A 22,492-nucleotide genomic window follows, 5' to 3' on the forward strand; every position below is an offset into this window, starting at 1 on the left:
ACTTCACGGTCAGGGCAGCTAGGGTCTGGAACCAGCTTCCAAGTGAGGTGGTGCAGGCTCCCACCCTGGGGGTTTTTAAGAGGAGGTTGGATGACCACCTTACTGGGGTCGTTTGACCCCAGTACTCTTTCCTGCCATGGCAGGGGGTCAGACTAGATGATCTGCTCAGGTCCCTTCCAACCCTAGAAACTATGAAACCTTCTACTATCTGGGTCACAGCAGACAAAGTAATGAACAGGAATGTTATTGTCAGGAATTGTCTTGTAGTCTAACATGTGAATTTGCTTTTAATACATTGGTAACTTTTCCATTCATCTCAGATTCTGTTGGAGTGTGTGGCTTCTAATTAAGAAGTCTTTAGAACATAATGTCAAATGTCAACTACGATTCATAAATCCAACATAAGATCAAAATGATTCACATGCTCCCAAGGTCTCAGATTTACATGCAAAAAATCAGAGGGCACTTCCATGAGCAAGTCATCAGTACAAACAGCCTTATTAATCACTAACCTGTTTTATACAGTATGAATCAAAAAGTAAGGTCTTAGTCAGTTGATACCATCTGTCTCCCAAAAAGAAGACTGTGCACTTTTCAGGGTGCACCTTTTTGTTTAATTCTGGGTGCATTATGTGAACATTTCCCAAAGCTAGCATGTTGTCATTTGCAATACCTAGTTATGAGTTACTGCACAGAATTTAAAGGACTTGGTTTTGATCTGTGAACTCTAAAATGCTGAAGGTTTGGATACACATTTCACAGATTTCATAGACATTAGGGCTGGAAGGGACCTCGGAAGATCATTGAGTCCAGCCCCCAATAATACTATTGTAAACAAAGAGTAGACACAGAGGGTGCATCTACATGTGTGCTTTACTGCACACATGTAGACGCAAAAGTGAAAAGTGTCACTGTCTACACATGCACTGATATTAGGGCACAGTAAATTAATTAACTCTGCCATAGGATAGTACTGTCAGGGACAGTGCAATCCTATGGCAGAATAGTTACGTGCACTGAAATTCATGTAGACAGTGAGAGAGGCTGGCTGGGGCACAAGGGGGCTAAAGGGTAGAGGCTGCCTCCTTCCTAGCCCCATGCTTTAGCACCCTCGTGCCTCAGCTACCCCTTCTGCTGCCCAACACCACCACCTGTGCCCCCTGCCAGTCTGGGGCTGCTCTGCCCCGGCTCAAAACACTGCGTTCCCAGGTGCATGTGCGGACTCTGTGCCTGGGAGCAGCTGACTCTGGTACAAACTGTGCTGGAGTTTACTTCATTGCCTTAACAGCACATGTAGATTCACTCAATGCACAGCCCTATGCTACTGGAACTTACTTCAAGCTAGTATAAAAATCACCCTTGGAAAAAAATCAGGTGTGAAAACTACACTGGTGTATAGTATACCTGTGTAAGCACTGGGGTTTTCTATGGGTCTGGAAATTTGATGGTGGGGGAGCGGAAGCAGCTTTAATTGCTCCCAGAATCGCAGCAGTTAATGCTGCCACTGGCCCCCGATGCCAAATTTCTGGACCCATGGGGAGTCTTGTGGTCCAGATGATATGGCCCCACATGTCAGACTGCACCAGTGTGTGGCTGCTCCGTGGCTGGATCTGATGCATGGTTTCAGGCAGAGGCTGAATCTGCCATGCTGGAGTGCCGTGGTGGGCCAGGCTGCACCCACAGACCAACCCTGCACTGAGTCTTGCCGAGCACTGATCCTGTGCATGGGATTCAACCTGTGCACCTGCCCCACACCACTCATCCAGTCTACAGGGCTAGAGAGGTCAAACACCACTGGCTTAATACAAAGATTATCTGCCACTGAATGGTATAACACTGTAATAGTCTCTACTGATGGAAACTACCTCAAAAAGAGCTGTTCATCTGCCCACTCCAGATCCTGGTGTAATCTACAGTGGTGTGCAAAATCAGTGCATATGGCACCAGTGTAAACATACTGTGCATCCAGTCACTAGTATTTGCCATCTTGAAAGACCACCCTTTTCCTTAGTGCTCCAGCTGCAAAGTGCTGGTATAAACCAGGGTAAGTTGATCACTGGGCATTTCTCTATATATGTTGCCTCAACTTTAGAACTAGGTTCACTCCATCAGTCCAAAATAACACATTCATCTCCAAAGAACACTGGAAAATCCATCTTTTTAATGGGGTTTTAGGAGAAGAGTGCTGCAGGTCTTGATGGTATGAGGAAACACTCTACATTCAGGATATATAACATTCTTTTACGAAGCTGCCTCAGGCTGAACAAATAACATAAGAAGAGTATAAGTGTAAGTGCAAGCTACACAAATAATTTCCATGCTCTTATTTTAAACAAACTGTAGAGGTTTGTTAAACAGAAGAATCACAGAACAAACATTTTAGCAACACTTCATCATCTCTATGGATATCAAGTTTAAGTATTTAGGATAATCCTCATCATAACTCATGTTAATACTCTTTTAAAAAAAAAAACAACACCCTGATTTTATTTAATAACATTTTATTAGCTTTAATTGAACTATTTTAGTTTTAGATAATATTTGCTGCACACTGAGATTTTGTGGGGGTGATATTAATCTTTGCAGGATGTTCACTGTACAAGTAGTTGCTTACTTGGAACTGCATTCATAATAGCCTTTAATGTACTTGTTTCATCTACTCTTTAACTACGAGAGAGACTAACCAAAACAGTTGAAGTATGGCTTCTATAATACAGCAGAAGAGGTCCTGCAATGTGAAACATTCTGTTCCTAATCAATACTAAATTTAAACTTTGTTATAGAAAACATTCCTGTTTAAAAACATTTTCCTCCTTTTCTTTCCAATTCACATTGTGTAGAAGAGGATCAAGACATTTTGTAATTAAGGCTATTACCTTTCACTGATGAAACAGTTTTGTGCATATTGAGGTATCTGATGCTAATAAGGTTCTAAGTTGTCCCTTATTTTCAAAAACCTATAAAGAATACTTGTAATTTTTTCCACAAAAAAAAAATAGATCAAAACATATCACAGCAAGACTATGTACTAAACGCTATAAAAAATGTTGCAGTTTCTAATACACCAAGCAAATAGTTGGATCACTTGAGACAGATATTTTTTTTCCTTTTTATTCTACAACTGTCTTTTTCTAGATATCTAGGTATATAATAACCACCATTTAATCCTGGGACTCATCCTTCCCAGAATCCCCCTTTTCTGCTGACCACCACTGTGCACCTTTTCCTCCAACCAGGAAGGCGGAACGAGCAGCCTCTTCTCACCCTGGAGTTAACAGGAGTTTTAAAGACCAGAAAGAACCTTTCAACTTGTTTAGTCCGCAATGAAGTAGGCTAAAACAATAGATGAGCTTCACCTCCCTTGTCTTCCACTCCTCAGCATCAACATAACGGCCTTTCAACAGCAAACCTTTTATGTCAGATCGTCTGTGACAACTAAGGCTGAAGGTTTCCCAACTAGTGACCTTTGTACCTTGGTTAAAAGTGAATCTCTGTAGATTCGGTCTAGATTTTATTAATTTCTGCCCTCCTGTTTCTCAGGTGTTCAGTGATAGTCCACTATTATATCTCCTTCAAGGCACTGAATGACACCACTGATGATCAGTGGAATTAAAACTAAAGGCTGTTTTGACCCTGAACCTTTGAAGGTAACCTTTGGAGATTTAAGACTTAAATGTACAGGCACATTTGGCATCACAGATTACAATTACAGTCAAATATAGTTTACATTGTCTAAATTTCTATCCAGGCATGGAAGGAAGATGTACTTAAACCTTTTGCTACCCTCACTTTTTGAGATGAAGAATAAAAATTCTCGTGCCTTCAGGAAAACTGCAGCACAAAACCTCTGGATCCGGAAAAAAAAAAAAAAAAGACTGTTCCAAGATAACACACATAACCACTAAACTAATCTATTTCACATTCCATCTTCTTGGTCTGGTATTTTACAAATTTACAGATTTCCGCAATTACAAAATATATTTAACAATACTTACTACATCGCTCTCTACAGTAAATAAATGGGGTGAACTAAATGATAACGAATGGAATTCAGTGGTAATAATGAATTAATTTAAAACCTACCAACTTAAATATTTTTTTTTGTTGATTCCCAATGCAGGTAGGTAAAAGCAAGTAGCTCTTGAACAACAGTTGCGATTCCCAAACATTTACCTATTCAATCAATTAGCACAGAAGTTCAGACACCACTTTTATATCAGTTTGGGTACCCAGTTTGAGATACTGTGAAAGGGCCTATTTTCAGAAGCTGCTGGGCATGTTGTTTCCAAGAATCATGTCTTCTTAAAAGCTCCCAGATTTGCACACACAAAAACAAAGGCTAGAAAACAGAGCTTGCTAGCCCTTGTTGGAATACAGACCTTTATAACTTTAAATGCAAATGTTGTAAATAACATTTTTTCTGTCCACTTCTAGATGAGGTTTTTAATGAAGAGCAGCCCATAGAAAAGTGTGTTAAAAAAGGATATGAGGGATGAAAAACAATTTCTTGTGCACATAAACAGGATTCAAGCTGGATAGTTTTATGTTTGCATTACCACAAATCCCAAGGTTTCGGTTTTTGTGGAAAAGTGGATGGGGGTAAATTAGTGGATGTGATACACCTTGACTTTAGCAAGGCTTTTGAGACTGTCTTCTATAACATTTTCATTAACAAGCTAAGAAAATACAGACTAGAGTACTGTATGGTGAATACATAATTGGTTGGATCATCAGGGTCAGCGAGCAGTCATCAATGGCTCAATGTCTAGTTGGGAGAAGGTATCAAGTGGGGTTCCCCAGGGGTCTCTGTCCTGGGTCTGGTATTGTTGAACATTAATGATTTGGGAAATGGGACTGTGTGCATGCTTAGCAAATCTGCAGACAGCACTAAGTTGGGTAGAGTTGCAGATATTCCACAATGGCACTAGGATCCAGAATGACCTGGACAGACTGGAGAAATAGTATACAATCAATCAGATGATATTCAATAAGGACACAAAGTCCTGTACCTGGGATAGAATAATAATATGCATAAATACAGACTGGGGAATGACTGGCTAGGCTGCAGTACTGCAGAGAAGGACCTGGGGGTTACAGCAGACCATAAACTGAATGAGCCAACCATTTGCTCGTTGCAAAAATAGCCAGCTACGTACCGGGTTGTATTAACAGGAGTGTCCCCAGCAAATCAAGGGAAGCGATTTCCCCATTCGATTCAGCACTGGTGAGGCTGACCCTGAAGTACTGTGTCCAGTTCTGAGTCCCAACTTTAAGAAGGATGTGGGCAATTTGGAAAGGGTCTAATACAGAGCAACAAAAAAGATTAGGGGCCTGGCGAACAACACCTCTAAAGGAAGGCTAAAAGAACTAAGCTTATTTAGCCTGGAGAAAAGAAGACTATGGAGGGATTAGATAACAAGCTTCAAATACCTGAGGTGCAAGTCTAGAGAGGGCAGGGATGACCTTTCTCTGTGGCTCTAGGACTAGGAGCAATGGCCTCAGGCAGCAGCAGGAGAAATTTAGGTTGGAGGTTAGGAGGAACTTTCAGACTACAAGGGTGGTCAAGCATTGGACCAAGCTACCTACAGAAACTGCAGACTCTCCGTCAGTTGGAAGTCTTCAAGAACAGGTTAGACAGACACCTAGCTGGGCTAATCCTGCCTGGAGCAGGGGGCTGGACTATATTACCTCATGGGCCCTAACATTCAGCCTTAATATCCTAGGATCTTTTTATGGAAAGATGCTTTTGGATCACAAGTGTTTATATTATGCAATCCTGGGCAGTTTCATTGTCCACGGAAGTCCAGAACTCAGGTGTTTGTAAGGTAGTAATTTACATTTAGTTATACCAAATAAGATTGTCTTAAGATGATAACTACCACAAATCCTACAAATATTTAATCAATTCAGGAAAGTAACTTTGCTCCTCTCTCTACTGACTAATCTGATATGCCCCCTTCTTTATCCCCAACTTTAGCAACAGTACTGTTATCTCAGGGTATGAGTCATGACCAATGCTAAAGTTAGTGCTGCAACTGTAGCTTATGCAGACATACCTTTACTATCGTTGAACTATCGTTGATATTTCTAGCAGTGTAGGGAAGAGAGTAAACACCTCAGTGAGAGCTAACCAAGTACTTACCTCAACTGCTTAGGTGGATTTTGCAGCTTGTGCTTAACTGTTTGCTGTTGCAGATACACTGCAGAAGTAGCCCAGCTAACTAAGTCGTATCTACAGGAACTGAAATCACAGCAACAACAGCAGGAAAAAACATCCTTCAGTTTACAGTGAGCGTCTAATGAGATAACTCAAAATGAAGGCTTTACTGTTATTTGACTCATCCAATTCACTGATGCTTTACAGTAACAAAGCAAGGCACCTCTAGTTACTGAAATACAGGAAGTTTTCCAATAATGTCTCCACATCATCTTCCCTCCAGTTAATCCAGATTATTTAGATCATTGGTATTTAATGTGGGAACCAACCCTTTCAGAAGTGAGCAGATTTGTTTTTATGTAAAAAGTGGTCAAGACACTATATTTTACAACTAGAAAATGTTGCTGCAGTTGTGTGTCTTATTGCTTTAAAATGCAGTAGGAAGACAAAAGTTGAAGTCAAACTACTCCTTCCATCAACAGTTGGGTAAATGGGCTGAAACACCAACACAGCCTTTAGGAAATGCCACGAAAGAGAGAAGTACCGTCAACATCTGAGGCTGGACTTCATTAATGACTAAGGTTTATGTATGGCAATGGTACCCAATGTATCCCTGGCCCCATGGACCAGAGAAGTGATACAGGGCCAATCTGGGGCCTTGGTGTGGCATGTGGGTCTGGTCCACAGCCTCAACTCTGCACAAGACCAGTCTACAGGCAATTAAAAGACAGACAGCTACCCTGCCACTGCCAAACTTTAGGACCAGTGGGGAGCCCCATAGGTCAGATGACTTGGCTCCACGGGCTATTGGTTGAACACTACTCATATATGGCATTTCCACCACAGTGAGTATTTGATTAAAACAGCCACTTGCAAGGAGAGAAAAAACTGAGAGGTACAATCTAAGGCTAGGGGCAATTATTTAAAAAGCCTGAGCCTGAATTGATTCCATCTTTGCAGGTTAGTCTAACCTGGCTAGGCTGAACCAGTTTGTAACCACGCAGACATCCCCTCTGGACTGAAGAAATGCAGGTACCTACAGTGGGTGAGGCTAGAAGCCAGGGGGCGGCTAGAGCAGCCCTTCCTATCCTTCTACAATGCTGGGCTGGGGGTGGGGGGAGGGGTGCGGCCAGGACCCGGCAGGAAACTCTGATTAGGGAGCCACCCCCCTCCACCCACTCTCATTGCTCCTTGACTAGCCAGCAGGGAGTTACACAGCAGGGAGTTACACAGGGAGTTGATAACAGAGCATTTATCAGCCCATCAGCAAAACAAAAGCCTCTCTCATTAGTTCAAGCTCTTCTTAAATAGCTTTTTCCAAGGAAGGAACAGAGTGACTTTACCAGCTGACCTGTTGATTAGCTCCAAAAAGCCTTAAGTGGACACTGTCCTGTCTACTGTACACAGATACCTCTAAGCATTAGCTAGCATACCACAAGCTGGCTAACATCTGTGCTCTGGGACAGGGTGAGGGGGGGGTATCCCTGCTTGAGCAGGAAGTGGGGGGCAGGGGGAAGCAAGGCAAATGCTGCTGTGCCTGCTGTCTCTGCCAGAGCTCCAGCCAGCAGAAGGGAGGGGCCAGGTCAGCTCTCTGGAGCTGAGAGCCCCGCCCAGGGCTGCAAAGCATCTGGGATGCTGAGGGACTCTAGTTTAAGTTAAACCAGGAAGGGGTCTGGGACAGACACTGCATAAACCAGTTTGACCAAAATCAGTTAAGTCTATATTCAGTCAGGTTTATCTCAAACCAGTTTCAGCCATTTTGAAACTGGTTTATGTGCACTGAATGTCTGTTCAGCTACAGGTTTAAACCAGTTTCTGATCACTTAAACTGCTTTATGTGTAATGTGTGTCCTTAGCTTAAATGTTTGTAGACTGACATTTGAAACTGGCCAGGGACCAATACAAATGAGCTTAAAATCCACTGAGTAGAGTTATTCAAATCATTTGCTTTCATTCAAGTATTCCAGCATCAAAGCAAAAGATTCAGGCAATGCTATTCAGTGGCTTTTAGGTTGATTTGTAGTGGTCCCTGGCTATTTCTAATGTCAATCTACAAATAGGCTTTGCATTTTTGTTTTTTTAAAGAGAGCCCGGGGTTCCTGTATTTGAGTCTTCTGGTGTAGTTTAGCTGCTTTGTCAAGTTTAAATTTTGTCCTTTGTAAACTTACAAACATTTAGATTGTACCTACCTCTGTGAAACCACACAAGTAAACAGACCTACCAGGTGCTCCAGCAAAATCTTAGTTCCCCTCTTTTTATTACAGAAATTATTTTCTTGCATCTAGAACTGCATATATTTCCTGTGATATAGTTTTAAAAGACACTGCAGTCACAAAAACCATGTCTCTCTTTTACATATGTGAGACTTTCATCAAGAAAACTAGATGAGAGAGGACAAGAGATTACCCTATTTCAAAGGTGAGCAGATTTGTAAATCATTTCAAACATGCTGCATGCTAAAAATTTATGGCCTCAAAACTAGAGGTTTCCTTTTTTGAGTGTTTACTTCAAATTAAGTTGCATTTGTGGTTCACTTTGTGACATGCATGGATATTCCCCCAAATCTGATCGACTTCTGTGGTGTTTGGTTACTATTCAAAGATGGTGTGAATGTGTGTTCAGATTTGTCATTTTTATGCCTGTAGTACAGTGGTTCTGAACCTTTTTAGGCTTGAGGTGCCCCTGGATAGATTCCAGGAACCCTCCAAAAATGCCAGCTTTTAGTTTTCACTCTTTTTTTGACTACCGAAAAATAATAGTGCTAATATTGTATGGCACAGCACCCTGATAAATACACTTTTATAATGTCATAAGACACCAGTCAGTTGCTATCAGTGGTTCAAGTTTTTGTTTTCTGACACAGTTAATCCAGGAAGATAATGTTCATCCTCCTTTGTAAATCTTATCTATAAAGAATGAGATTTTTCAGAAGTCCTTCAGGACTGTCTAGTCTCAGCTCCTTTTAACTTCACTGAGAACAGATTTGGAGTTCAATGGTTTTGATTAGCAGTTGGGAATGTTTTTAGGTTGTGGGCTACTCAGCCAGTTCAGGTCAGAGTGGGGCCGGTGGGCGACATGCAGGGCCGTCCTGGGGTGGGGGGCAAACTGGGGCAACTGCCCTGAGCCCCATCCTTTGTGAGGCCCACAGAGCGGGATGAAGCAGCGGTGGCATGGAGTCCAGTCGCTCAGTACCCCCACCACTGACGGTGGCGGCGGCAGCCTCTTTGGATCCAGTATCAGAGCAGGGGTGGGGCCCCACACAGGCTGATTTGCCCCAGGCCCCGCACCCTGCTTGGGTCATCTCTGGCGACATAGGGAAAGTACCTACCCACCACAGCTTTTCTCTACAGCAGTACAGGGACAGCACCCTCAGCCAATGATTCTCCCCATAGGGGCAGGTGAAAGCAACTGATACTGAGACCTCCTGCAGCCAAAGCCCCAGGTCCATGGGTCACAGGGGTTGCTGATCCCTGCTTTCGATAATGCCCACCTTTAATTTTGCACCCCAAAAGAAAACTGAGGCCCATAAAGAAAATGAAGAGGAAAAAGACTCAAGACAGGTTAAATATATAATTTGACTACAAAGCCATGAATTAAAGGGAGTGGAGCTGTAAAGATAGTGAAGTTACATGGAGAAAAAGCATTAGAAATTCTTATGGTGAAGGTCAATGTTTTTAAAATACAGGGTACATACAGATAACCAGAGAAATAAAGATATACGGAGGTAATAGAAGCATAAGCAAGAAATGAAAATATATGTAAAATAAGGATGACTAAGTAGTACTTAATATGTCCCTTCTCAGATGTCTACTATTATCACATCTCTATTTGAATGTCTCAGCTGTCTACAGTTGTCATTTTTTTTTCAGAACTTGCCCCTTGTTCTTTGATACTGAATTAGCAGTTTTTACTCTCCAAAGCTTACAACCATATGCTTTTCTTACTTAACACTCCCACTTTCTCCACACTGTTATCCCATTGTCTCCCTTTTTCATCTTTCCTTATATGTTGAGTCCCCAGATTCTATGCGTTCCAACTACCCTTGTTCATTCTTTTTCTGGAGCTCATTCGATTGAATCATAGCTTGTTTCTTTTCTTCTTTTCTAAAGATAAGTATTTTTTATATGATAGCTAGATACTATATATATTGTTACCTCTTCTGCAGGCTATTGAACAGCTAGTACTGACCGCAATGGAAAGAGTAAGCTAAGCTAAAAGAAAAAACAAACAAACTCTACTTGGCCTTTGCTTTCCGGTACTTAAAAATGAACCCAAACATTTAAACTCTCCCCTTTCCCTTTTCTCCTTAAGTAATTCATCCTTTCGATAAGCAGCTGAATATTCAAACAATAGGAAGCATCAGTGGCACTGATGACTGCCTCCAGATCAAGGAACTTGCTTGAAGATAATATAGGATTTAAGCAATTTTGAATGAGGACATGTACATCCCATCAATATCCATTCACTGATGAGTGGGCTGTGATTTAGTTTTGCCTTAAAAACAGGTCCAACCCTCATTCCTGATAGTGTTAATGAGTGTGACAGAACATCAGCTGAGGGATGGCCCTGAAAGTAAACATTTGTTGAAGCAAGATCTTTAAGATTACAGAAATTAGTACTTTTTTGATGTCTAGAAACCATTCAGCTGGTAAATGACAAGTTTATGGCTTGTTGCCTGTATGTTTGGTTCACCTTTAGAACAAATGTGAAGTCAAGTTAAAGTAATATCCAACAAATTCACAAAAAACACAGAGGCTTCCAGGAACAATGAGTGGAAATTTGGAACTGCACACAACGTAGAAAGCTTACCTTCAGCAGTGCCTGAGATACCATCAGTTTTGAAATTGCTAGTGCTTTTCTTCCTGCGATGTTTCTTTCTGTTGGCATGAGGGGAAGGAGGAGGATCCAGTTTGGGACTGGTAGTACTGGAGATACTTGGACTTGAGCACACAGAATCTCCCAAACCAGTATCTGCAATTTGACAAAAATTGGAAAGAGGTAAAAATAAAATAAAATAAAATAAAGAACTCTATGACTACTGCATCATTTTAATAAAAACCTGACTGTTCTCATTCAAAAAGAATGTTACAGGGTATTAAAGTTATGTGTTGTCACTTAGTTACCTCCTCTAAGGCAAATTCTGGTTCTTGTTAATTTGCTACCATCCAATGACCAGGGAAAAGAATCTCCCAAAACTCTAGTCTTCTTGCAGAAGGTATTAATGAACAACCTGGATAAGACTCCAATCCTAGTCAACTTGAGTCTTTAAATAGACTTTAATGGGAATTCAATTGAGGCACAAAGACAGATTTTTTTTTTTTTTTTTTACCAGGTATTCTGTTTTCTCATTAAGATCTTCTTGTCACCAAAAGAACTTACCATATTGGTCCGATTACAAGTTGAACCCACAATTTTGGATTCAATTTTAGGAAGAATAGCTTCGGCGCCCCATAAAAGCCATTTATTTTCCTAACCTACAGCACGTGTAACTTGACAATCTTAATTTTCTTTTAACATACTCTGATGGAATGGAATATAAAAAAAAATACCAGCAGAAGAAAGATCTTTTCTTGTAGCATACAACCCATTAAAATGGTTTAAAATTCCTCTCTTTTTCGAATAAGGCAAAAAAAAAGTCTCATTTGATTCTTTATTGCCGAGCCATTGTCATATGTGAAAAACTAGAAACTGCATCTGTTAGTGAGAGCTTCTCACTTATATGCAGCCCCACTAATGTCTAAATTAATACCTAATCTGCAGTTGATGGGACACTGCACAGGCACAGATGTCTGCATCAAAAGTCTTCATTTAAAGATGGGAAAACCTAGGACTAATGCATGAAGGCAATCCATAACCAACTTATTTGATATAAAAAGCAAAAACAAAAATGCTGAACGAGAATTTGAACAGACGACCTATTTGTAAAATCCAACGGACTGAACTCAAGTTATGCTTTTGTTGATACAATATAAATGGAAAATGTTATGCATGAAATGTTATAAGTATGTCTTTAATCTCATACCATTTTAAAATAATTTTAAAACATGGGCATCTAAAAATGAGTCCCAAAGGATTTCAGAAAATTTAATTTTAAGAAGTGCCAACTTTTCTCCACTTCTACAGTCATAAAAAATTCAGGAGTATCATTTAACAATAGTTTTATCTATTTTATGAAATGATCCCTGATTGAAAGAAATATTACTATCATACTTTCTCTCTGAACCTGTAGGTGAATTTCTATCAGGGAAGTAACTACTTAACGCTTTTTTAAAGGTGGATAATATGATTTCAGTTTAATAGCAATTAATCTCCAAACTAAGAACAGTGCTAAGTATATGTTTTTATTTATTTAATAATCTATACATTTTAAAAATACAATAATACATCAGATTAAATTAATTTTCTGGAACTCCTTTATGTTCAATACTAAATATGGTCCACCCAAGATAAATTCTTCCACCCAATGTCTAAATTTGCTTGCCTCCAATTTGACACTTTTCAATATAAAAAATAAAAAACTAATTTTATTAATGTTTAATAAAACTATTAAGAAATGCCAACTGTAATGAAGCATCTGTTTCATTTAACTTTTGAATAGATGTTCATTTTTAATTGCTTGTCTGATCTGCTTGTTCAGAAAGTGAACTGTGGGTGGTGAACTCCACAGGCTTAAAAAATTTATGCAAGAATTACACCCATTATTAAGGATTTATTTGTCCTTTATCCTCTTTAGCAGATACAGAAAGAAGAGAAGGTGCAGAAAAAAATTGGATGCAGAAAAGAATAAGACAGAAATAAGATCTGACTAGATTAATAAAGAAAACTTTATAATTTATTCTCCATATTATTTTGCATTTAGTCTGCATGTTTTACCTTTATGATTGTCATGAGGAATGATCCTACTTTGAATACTGGAAAAACATGAGTTTGCAATAAGTTAAGACTGTGTTTAAATGAACTATTCATATGTTACAGTAGCTGGCCAAGGTATTTGTAGTTGCTGGTACATTCTGTCAAAGGTGAAAACAGCCATTATAAAACTGAGATAAAAATGTAATTGTTTATTTGTATTTGCTTACTAAAAACACGAGATGAGATTTACAAACACGTAACCCAATTTATCTAGTCTATATAATCTAGAGAATTATCCTATGGTGAGTTCTCATTACCCACAACCTTTTTAGGTAATTACCTGCTGTCCTTGGGTCAAACTGCTTTGCAAGTGAAAAGTCTGAGATATTTTCCCTCCCCTTCAACCAGAAAAAAATGTGAATCTTTTGTAATTGGATGCCAGGCTTATATTGTTAGTGTATTGATGCCCTATATTCCAGTTTCTGAGACCACCCTTTGAAGATAGAAGTTATTTAACATTCTACTGGTTTAAAATATGAGCAATCAAAATGTACTAGGCTTACATGCTGTGCTTTCCCATTTCTGACTACTTCTCTTGCCTGACAAGGTATTCTTCAAATTGAAAAGAGGGCTCCTGAAAACTCAGCTTCGGAAAACTGTAAATGAGTTCAAGCTTCAGCCCACTGAATGCAATTTCATACTCCTGACTGAATACAAATAATGCATTTTATTTTGTATCAATTACCACGCGTGAGAACAGACGACCACTGCCGACACTATTAAATATGAAAAAAGGAAAAGAAAAAGGCACGCCAAATTAAAAAAGTAAGCGCCTCATTACTCCACATCTAAACCAGCTTTGACAGAGGCACCAGAACTCATAAGATGTGTTTCACTGAGTTGGGCTGGGCTGCTCTGCAGCCATCCTGTGCATTCAATGTCAGCCATTAGTTCTTCCCAATCGGGCATCAATGTTCAATGCACACCCAAAAAAATATATAATACTAGTAATAATAATAACAATCTGCAGACTCTCCGAGCTTCAACACTTGAAGTATGAGTCAAAGAAGCAGTTTCACTTTTCACTCGGGAAGCTGACAAGCATGACTAGAGGGGGAATAAAATAACATTCAGTTCGCATAAATATCAAGCAGGCTGCTTGAGACTGATGGGCCAGGAATGTATTCTTAGCCATCATTCTGGCAGACAGGCCCAAGGACACTCATAACTTATTTTACAATCATTTAGTTTCAGCTCAAGTGGAAAACGTGACAACTTATCTCTGCTGACAAGATGCCATATCGAACCTTACAATTAACTCTCCCACGATTATCTGCCCAGCCCATCATTAGCTCTGCAGTGTTTGATGGAATGTACAAGCAACTTTCCCTGATGATGGTCATCATTTTCAGGAGTGTATATCTATGGAACATAAAGGACAAAACTCTCTCCCTAACTACATTGCTAGGGAGCCAGGTAAGCTACCCAGTATATCTTTAGCTGTGGAACGCCTAAGGCAGCTTTGGAAATGGCATCTGAGGCAATATCCTCCAGAGGGACATTTTTTTCTGAAAAAGAACACCACATACCCCTGCTTCTGACCACTGCATATAAATACATTCCTTTACCCACCAGAGCATACCCCCTTGGAGCGCAGTGCGTACATCGGTGGTGTAGTCTATTCCACACAACGACAAATCGAGATTTGGCTTAAAGAGGCTTCTTGCCTCTTCCTCAGTGTACCCATAAAGTAGACAGCAGCACTGCTGTTGTATTGTAGATGTGGGACTGGGAATTTTTCCTAGATTAATGGGATAAAGTTTGAGTTGAGAAGCTTTACATGAAAGAAAAGGGGAGATTCTCACCTTGCAAATATGACATACAAGACTGATTTCTAGTCCTGCAAAGCCCTAAAAACTGAGTTTTAAGGGTATGACACTTAGGGAAGAGATTTGTTGGCTTTTGCATTGTACCGCTGCATCTTATGTTATATACATGCATATCCCTTGGATTATGAAAAATAATTATTCCAGGGGTGAGGGAGGGAGGGGAAGAGACAGAAAGGGAAAAAAACATTCTTTTGATATCTTTTTCCCTTGCTCAGTCACAGAATATAAAATTAAAAAAAAAAAAGCCCTACTGTTTCTAATGGTTCCTTATGGTTTCTATTATGGCGTGTGTTCCAGGATCAAGACAAAAATTTAACTCCATTATCATCATCCAAGCACAATTAAAGATCCTTCCTATGGAATCTGTGGAGCATTTGGAGGTTGCTTCCAAACCATCCTCCATGTTTTTGTCCTTTTGTGGTATGGTGATAACTGAATGCCATTCTCCAAAGTATCTGCACAGAGCACTGTAGAGATAGGTATTCTAGCCACTTTTACTAGCAATACAAACAAGAATGAAGCAAAAGATTCCTATAAAGGAATCAAGGAGAAGGAATAGGGACAATAGGTAGGTTTATGTGCTTGGGGCTGGAGAAAAGTGTTGGCTTGAAAATGGTATTTAAAGATCTGTATTTTGGAAATTGGCTTACAGGTATAGATATATGCATTATAAGGGTGCAAGATGGGCTGCAGGGGTTAACTGATTTGTAAGAGCCTGGGTTTCACACACAGGGTTCCATATAGCCCTGGAGACAGACATGTTGTCCAACACAACAAAGATGCAGTCTAGAAAAAAGCCTGAGAACCAAGGAAGTATGTACCATACTGTCCCATAACATGAGATAAGTGACACCAGCTACAAGGCCCCAGAGCAGCGGGGCTAAGTCCTGGTTTTGGGGGAACAGACCAAATAAGGAGAAGGGCTGGAAGGGTACATGGACATGTGACCACACAGAGGAACCAGCCAGAAAAAGCCACAGATAAAGAGTCATCAAGGGAGAAGGAGAAGACAAAAGCAGAGACTTGAGATTAAAAAAGGGGTCCCTTCTTTTCTTCCTTTCTGTCCCTCCCTGTCACTCTTCTTCCTTTCAGTCCTTCCCTTTGTCTCATCCCCCACCCAGGTTCCTCTTGCTCTTCCTCCCTCAGAGGTCCCCATCCCTGTCCTGCAGGAAGGGTTCCCAAGGCTACCACGAACCGAACGCATAAGACCAGACTGTCTCATGCACCCCGCTGGGTGGTGGGGGAGAGCCTCGGCAGCCTACCTCCTGACTACTGACACTGAAGAGAAAGAGCCTCAGAGTAAAGACTGCATCCTGGCAGATGTACTTTGACTCTGATGACAGCCCTAGGATTCGGAGATGCATAGAATTGCTTTATTGTTTGTAATGCTTCTTTTCTGTTATCACTGTGTAACAATAAATGTGCCTATTATCGAGTGGAAAGGTCGTGGTCGGTCTGAGGGTGAGTCCCCCTACCCCAAACAAGGTATCTGGATCCTAATTCCAGAGCCAACAAAGAGGAGAACAAAAGATCAAGGGGAAACAGGCAACCTAGGACAGACAGGAAAGAAATGCAACACAAAAGATGATTTGAGATACAAAGCAGGAAAATTAAGCTCTTATATAGACCACAGTTCCCATTAACACGCAGCTCTTTCTCTCTCTCTCTCCTATGTAACAGTTTCAAATGGACATAAAGGTATTATAACCTGTACAATCTGTATTTGTTTCAACTTATTTTACATTTTGTCAAATTGCCTATTCGCAAAACTTGGGAAAAAACTTCAACAGCTGATGCTATTCCCCAAAAGGTCTGGCTTGATCTGGTTTACATTTTTCTTTATTCATTTATTTTGGCATCTGGTCAAACTTCTCCAACAAACTTCCAAAGTGAAATTAGAGTCTGTCAAACATAACTCCCTAATGCAATCTTATTCTCAAGAGGCTGGAGATTGATTAATTTGGTTTCTGATTTTCTAAAGTGGCAAGAAGTCAGATATTACAAAAGCAGAAACTATTAATGGGATCAATTGAAGAGAAAAAACAGCAGTTGAATTAACACCAGAAGCTTCAACGGAGGGAAGAGTGCAGACAAAAACAGCAGAAACAGCTTTGACTGCAGTAAAATCCTTACCATGACCCAAGAAAGGCTGAATCCAAATGAATACATTTCAGAATTTTTCCCATGATACTAGTGTTAAATAAAATAAGTCAAAGATGTCAATAGCTATTTGGACTGAATAATAAAAAATAGCTGGACACTTTTATCATCTGTACATGTGTTTTAAATAAGGAAGTGAGAAAAGCAACCTTTTATTTAAAAAAAGGAGGAAGACTTAGACTAAAACCATCTGTAGTTATATATCAGATCCAGTTTTCGGAGCTGTGGCTCTTCTGGCTGTGAAATCCAATTCTTCACAGCTTCCCTTTACAGCAATCATCATAAATGTTTTATCAAGTTCTTTATATTTCCATTCTGCTTCACACTGAAGTTAAAGGGATGCTGCAATACCACAATAATTGTGCACAAAGCATCCTGGGTTAGAATCAGACAGGAATGTACTGTACTTATAGGAAACCTAACAAAACTGTAGCTCAGTATAAGTCTGTATTAGTTAAGTGAAGATTTTTCCCTCTTTTTTTTTTTTTTTTTTTTAGCTAAAGGGGGTTGTATGATGAACGGCATAAAGTGGAAATATTTTCAAGATAGGCAAGGGTCAGATCATTAATTGGAATTAGATACTGGCATCTGGTCATTGTTTAGTTGAATTTAGGTTGGACATTCAAGCTGTAGAGGGTTTAAATTAACCTGCTGCACTGAAAGAAATTAAAAGCGAGCTCTGAGCAGAACTGTGGGATAGAGATGAAAGAGCCTCAGGAGTATTCTCTTTCCACTGCATCTACCATTTTTCCAGTCTTGTGCCTAGAGCCTGTAAATCACAAAGCTATCCTGTCATGTATAGAATGCCCCATTGAATGGACAAGTTACTGATTGCGTTCCCCTCCTCTAACAGCAATTTCAATTAAACACAAAAACAACGATTTTTCTTTAACACAAATTTCTCTACTTTTTGAAAAGCCTTAAGTAGTTACTATGTAGCTTTTGACATATATTTGCATGCTTCATGCAAAAGATACTTGGAATCACGTTTAGAACACAGATCAAAAAGACACTTTCTCTGCAAATTGGCGGTGGGGGGGAGAGGGAGGTAGGGATAGTCTTGGTTTACCCAAGGTATACACACTGCAAAGGCAGTATCTTCTGCACACAAGCTTTCTTGTATCCCCGGAACCCCAAGTTGCTTCTCTGTAAGAGCCCCTGTAATTTCTGAATAACTGAAAGGAGCCACAAAAATAAAAACTATGTGAGTCATTTTCCAGAGATCTGCTCCCCAAAGAATAAACTCTTCCAGCATCAGCTGTCTTCTCCTTGAGAATATGAATGTTAACTGCAGATAGAAATGAAAGTAAGTTTATAAAAGTAAATTGACAGTGCCCCTTTTTCAAAACAGAAGAAAAAGTTACCCATCATTCACCCTACTGCACTGAGACAAAGCAAAATTTGTAAGTGCAGTAAAGATTAGCCATGCTTTGTAAGAAGTTTCAGGACATGTAGACAAAGGTAGAAATATTAAAGGTAGAATTCCTGAGTTCACTGTGAATTACCTACCACATGTAGACTCATGTAGACACATGTAGCTTAGAGAGTTGGCTAGGCCTGGCAATTTTTCTGTGGGCCAGCAGCTGTTCCAGTGCTCCCATTCCCAGGGGGACTGGAGCAGCACGGCAAAGCTCACTGCCCACTTCTCACACCAGGGACTCTGGTGTGAGGAGTGGATGTGAAGTAGTGGGTGGCTGATGCTTCCTTCATGGGAAGAGGCAAGCAGCAGCTGCTCCCCACATTTCCTCCATAGTAGGGTGACCCGTCTGGGGAAGACATGGGAGATTTTCCTCACCACTGGACTTCTCTGCAGATTGGGAGGAGGTGAGCAGCAGCTGCTCTGTCTGCCTTCCTCTGGTCTTGGGAAGGTGTGGGGATCATTTGTCCACTGAGCAACTCCTCCTGGTCCCCTGGGAGGAATAAAAATGGCAGGGAAATATACAGGCATTCTTTCTCTTGGGAAAATTTCCCCTGGAAGTAACGTCTACCGTGTCAGAGATAGGTTTTGTTTCTCCTGCCATTGCCATTTTTCTTTTGGGATAAACTGTGCGAATGCCTGTGCTCTCATGGTTTATACCTGGAGACGTGCAATTCTCTCAGTAGAAACCTAACTCCCGTACGCAGCCACAGTTAGTGACATTCATTTATCAAGTTCTTGCTTAGGGAAACAAGTATGCTGATTAGCCTCAAATACACAGTGCTCCATCCTCTCTTCAAGCAATTTTCTTGATGCTCAGTTAAACCTCCCCTTATGAAAGGCAAGGATAACTGGGAAAACAGCAGCTATTACTCAGATGAATCTGGACATCAGTGAACTTCTGGGTGTCCATTTAATTTGGAATCTGGCATGTTATCGTACTACTGATTGCAGACAAAGTTTACCTTAAACATAATATGCATGTTTTAAAGATGGTGGTAGAATGTCACCTCTAAAATCTGCAGCACTTTATCTTCCTTTAATTTTACAAAAACCTGAATTTGTACAGGAAAAGGAATTGGTCCTAGAAACCTTACTTACCAAATTTTAATAAACAGAATCTTTTTGTTACCAGATTTCTACCTTCTACCATTTGAGATTAATAGAGACAACCCCAGCTCACTCCCAAGTAAACAAAGAGTTGAGAGAGGCTTTTGCTGTAATCTTTCCATTGCTATTATCCCAACTGTTACAAGTGTCTGCTTTAACAACGGTTTGCTCTTTTACGTTGTGAAATCCCAAGTCCCTTGAAAATATTAATGTACACTATAATAAACAACAACAGTAAAACATTTTCCCTATATTACAAGATGGGCAAACTGAAGAAAGAAGAAATTAAAATTAGTTTCCCAAGGTCACTCAGGAAGTCCTTAGAGGTAGGGACAACATTTTAGTCTCTCAACTCTAATCCTGTGCCTTAACCACAAGATTATCCTTTCTTCTTTATAACCCACAAATAACCTTCAGCGTCAGAAAATCAACTGAAAAAGTGTTTAGTATAATTGTAACTGTCAGCTCACAAAACTTAAATCAAAGTGGCTTGATACTACTATTTAAAAAAATCAAGTAACGTTTAATGTAAACATTTTACAATTAAAGCTGAGCAACTGCTATATAACAAACAGGCAGTTAGTTGCCTCATGCTAGGCAGGAGAACGTTATGGTCCTCCTGGTAATGTATGTCAAGAGCATCAGCACGAGAAAGTAAAGGAAACAAGAGAAGTGTAACTGTACTCTTTTCTAACTAGAAAACAAACATGGCTTTTTTGTCACTATACAAGCTCCAAAATAGCTGAGCACAGCTGAATCCAAACAAGGTTATACTTTTCATGGGGTACACTAATTTATTCAGATTACTTGAATTTTGTTTTTTATTCTCAAATACCATTATATCTTAGTCTTGGTAGAGACTTGAGACCCTTGAGATTTATTGATATGACATCCTTGTTCTCTTTCTGTAAATTGTCACTGGTAAGCAGATTTATTGGGACAGGATCAAGTCCTTATTCTATTTTTGTGGAAATTAGTAGCTCTTTTGGAGTGTTTAAGCTGAAGTAAGTCCTAATTCTGGACTTCTAGCTCTCAGAAATTCCCTTGCTCTCCTGAAAGCAATGCTCTAGGAATTGCACAGGGCTCCACTGCAGTCCTTAAACCAGATACTTTAGCACTAGGTTGTATTGTGGGTGGCGTACCATGATCACAGAGTTTAGTAATGGTATCAATTGCAACAAATGAAGGGCCCAGCAACTTGAAAAGAAATGTCCTTCCATCTGCAGGAAGTTCCAGTCTTTGTGCTTCACCTGTGCCCGAACAATCACCAGGTTGTAAAGGAGATGCATATCAGATTTAGCACACAGGACTCCTTGCCTCCTTGAACTGTACACAATATGAAGATGCTTTGAAGTGTTGGATTCCATAGGTAAAGTATACAGGGTGACCCTGCACCTAACACTTTGTGATCTGCACTGCAAAGAAAATAAAACTTGAAAACAGACATCCCTGATGAGACATCATCTCATTATTAATTGGAACAGAAACTTCATTAAGCATAAAAGAAGAAATGCACTGTTTGCTATTTGCTTAAATATATTGCTACATTTACTTCAAACAAACATGATGAAAAACCCAAACTTTTGGAACTGGGAAGCTTATTCAATCTACTGGCAAAGATGGTGGTGCCTTAAAAGAAAACTGCTGGATTTAGGAAGTTTATAAACTGCTGAAGGCATCAGCTATTAAAAAGCTCCACAAGAAAACCCCACCTTCAAATAAAATACACTCAGCTAACATTTAGTAGTAGCTATTATGAACAGCTGTCTTTAATATTTTTGATGAATTTAGCCACTCTAGTCAGATCTATACAACTGTTTGTATATTCCCTGGGATTTTAGTCTATTACTAACAATTTTCCTGAAAAAGATCAGGAAAAATTACCTCAAATCTATACTATAGCTTCAGCTAGTTAGGGTGGCAACTCAGCCACCAGTCTCAGTGGAAATTCTTATTTAAAACTATGGCTACGAATTTGAAGATTAAAATAATTTGTAACTATAAACAAAAACATATTTAAAAGTTTAAACCAACTTTTTATGCAAATGAAATTAAACGACAACAAGAGTGATGAGGTATACATTAAAGGTATAGATAGTAGCACTGTCACCTTCAATAAGGACCTTTAAGTTCTGACAAATACTAATATAAAAATTGAGAACTGAAGATATTTTACAATCTTCTAAGTACTATTTCTGTCAAATGTCAAGTGTTTGAGCTACAAAGGACCACCTTGTAGTTGAAATCAGACAAGCAGACAGCTGTTTTTACAGAACTTGAAGTTAAAAGTTCTCCTTTCTGGGGATATCGGTGCCAGATATCTACTTTCCGTACTTTATCAGCACTAAGTTTTGGTGGTGTTTAAATTGCATGCATAGCACTAACCTTACACCTGAAAGGTCTTAACTGCATGATCTCTCTGGGATATGAATTTGAATACCTGATTCAGAGAACATTCACTACTCTGACTACATCTTGGGAAGCAACCGGTTTTTCTCTATGATGCGTAACTTTTTCTGGGGAAGGAAAACCCAAATGTAACCAGTACAGAAAAGGCACTGATTTACTGAATGTATCTGTCTTGTGCAAAAAAGCTGTGCCATCAGCACAAACCTGCAAAACTGTGCAGCATGCACCCGAGCTAGTTCTCCCTGCCCTCGGAGACCCCTTGTTTTTTCTGTTACTTTGTTCCCGCGCGTGCCAAACGCAGGCAGGAAGAATTAACCAATCCATGCCCATGATGCGAGACACGTCATTTGGCCTATAAAATCCATGTGCAAGCTTCCGCCCAGCAGAAGCAGCACTCGTCAGCACATTCAGGAGGAACTTCTCCTCCCCGCCTAGGCTTGGCCAGCTTTGACGTGCTTCTCCGCCAACGAAATTGCCCCGGCGTACCCCTTCCCAGTA

At 39.9% G+C, this 22,492-nt stretch overlaps 1 protein-coding gene across 5 annotated transcripts in view; it reads right to left on the bottom strand.

The window, feature by feature from the left end:
* Positions 1-22,492, bottom strand: part of AGAP1 (ArfGAP with GTPase domain, ankyrin repeat and PH domain 1) — a 679,540-nt gene that overhangs the window by 139,611 nt on the left and 517,437 nt on the right. For all 5 annotated transcript variants that reach the window (XM_019523354.1, XM_019523357.1, XM_019523355.1 and 2 more), the window contains one exon: positions 10,967-11,128. In XM_019523354.1, the coding sequence (XP_019378899.1) occupies positions 10,967-11,128 (162 nt within the window). The remainder of the gene's footprint in view (positions 1-10,966; positions 11,129-22,492) is intronic.

Source organism: Gavialis gangeticus, unplaced genomic scaffold (genome assembly GCF_001723915.1).
Source record: "Gavialis gangeticus isolate Ggan-Ray unplaced genomic scaffold, GavGan_comp1, whole genome shotgun sequence".
Taxonomy (NCBI): Eukaryota; Metazoa; Chordata; order Crocodylia; family Gavialidae; genus Gavialis; species Gavialis gangeticus.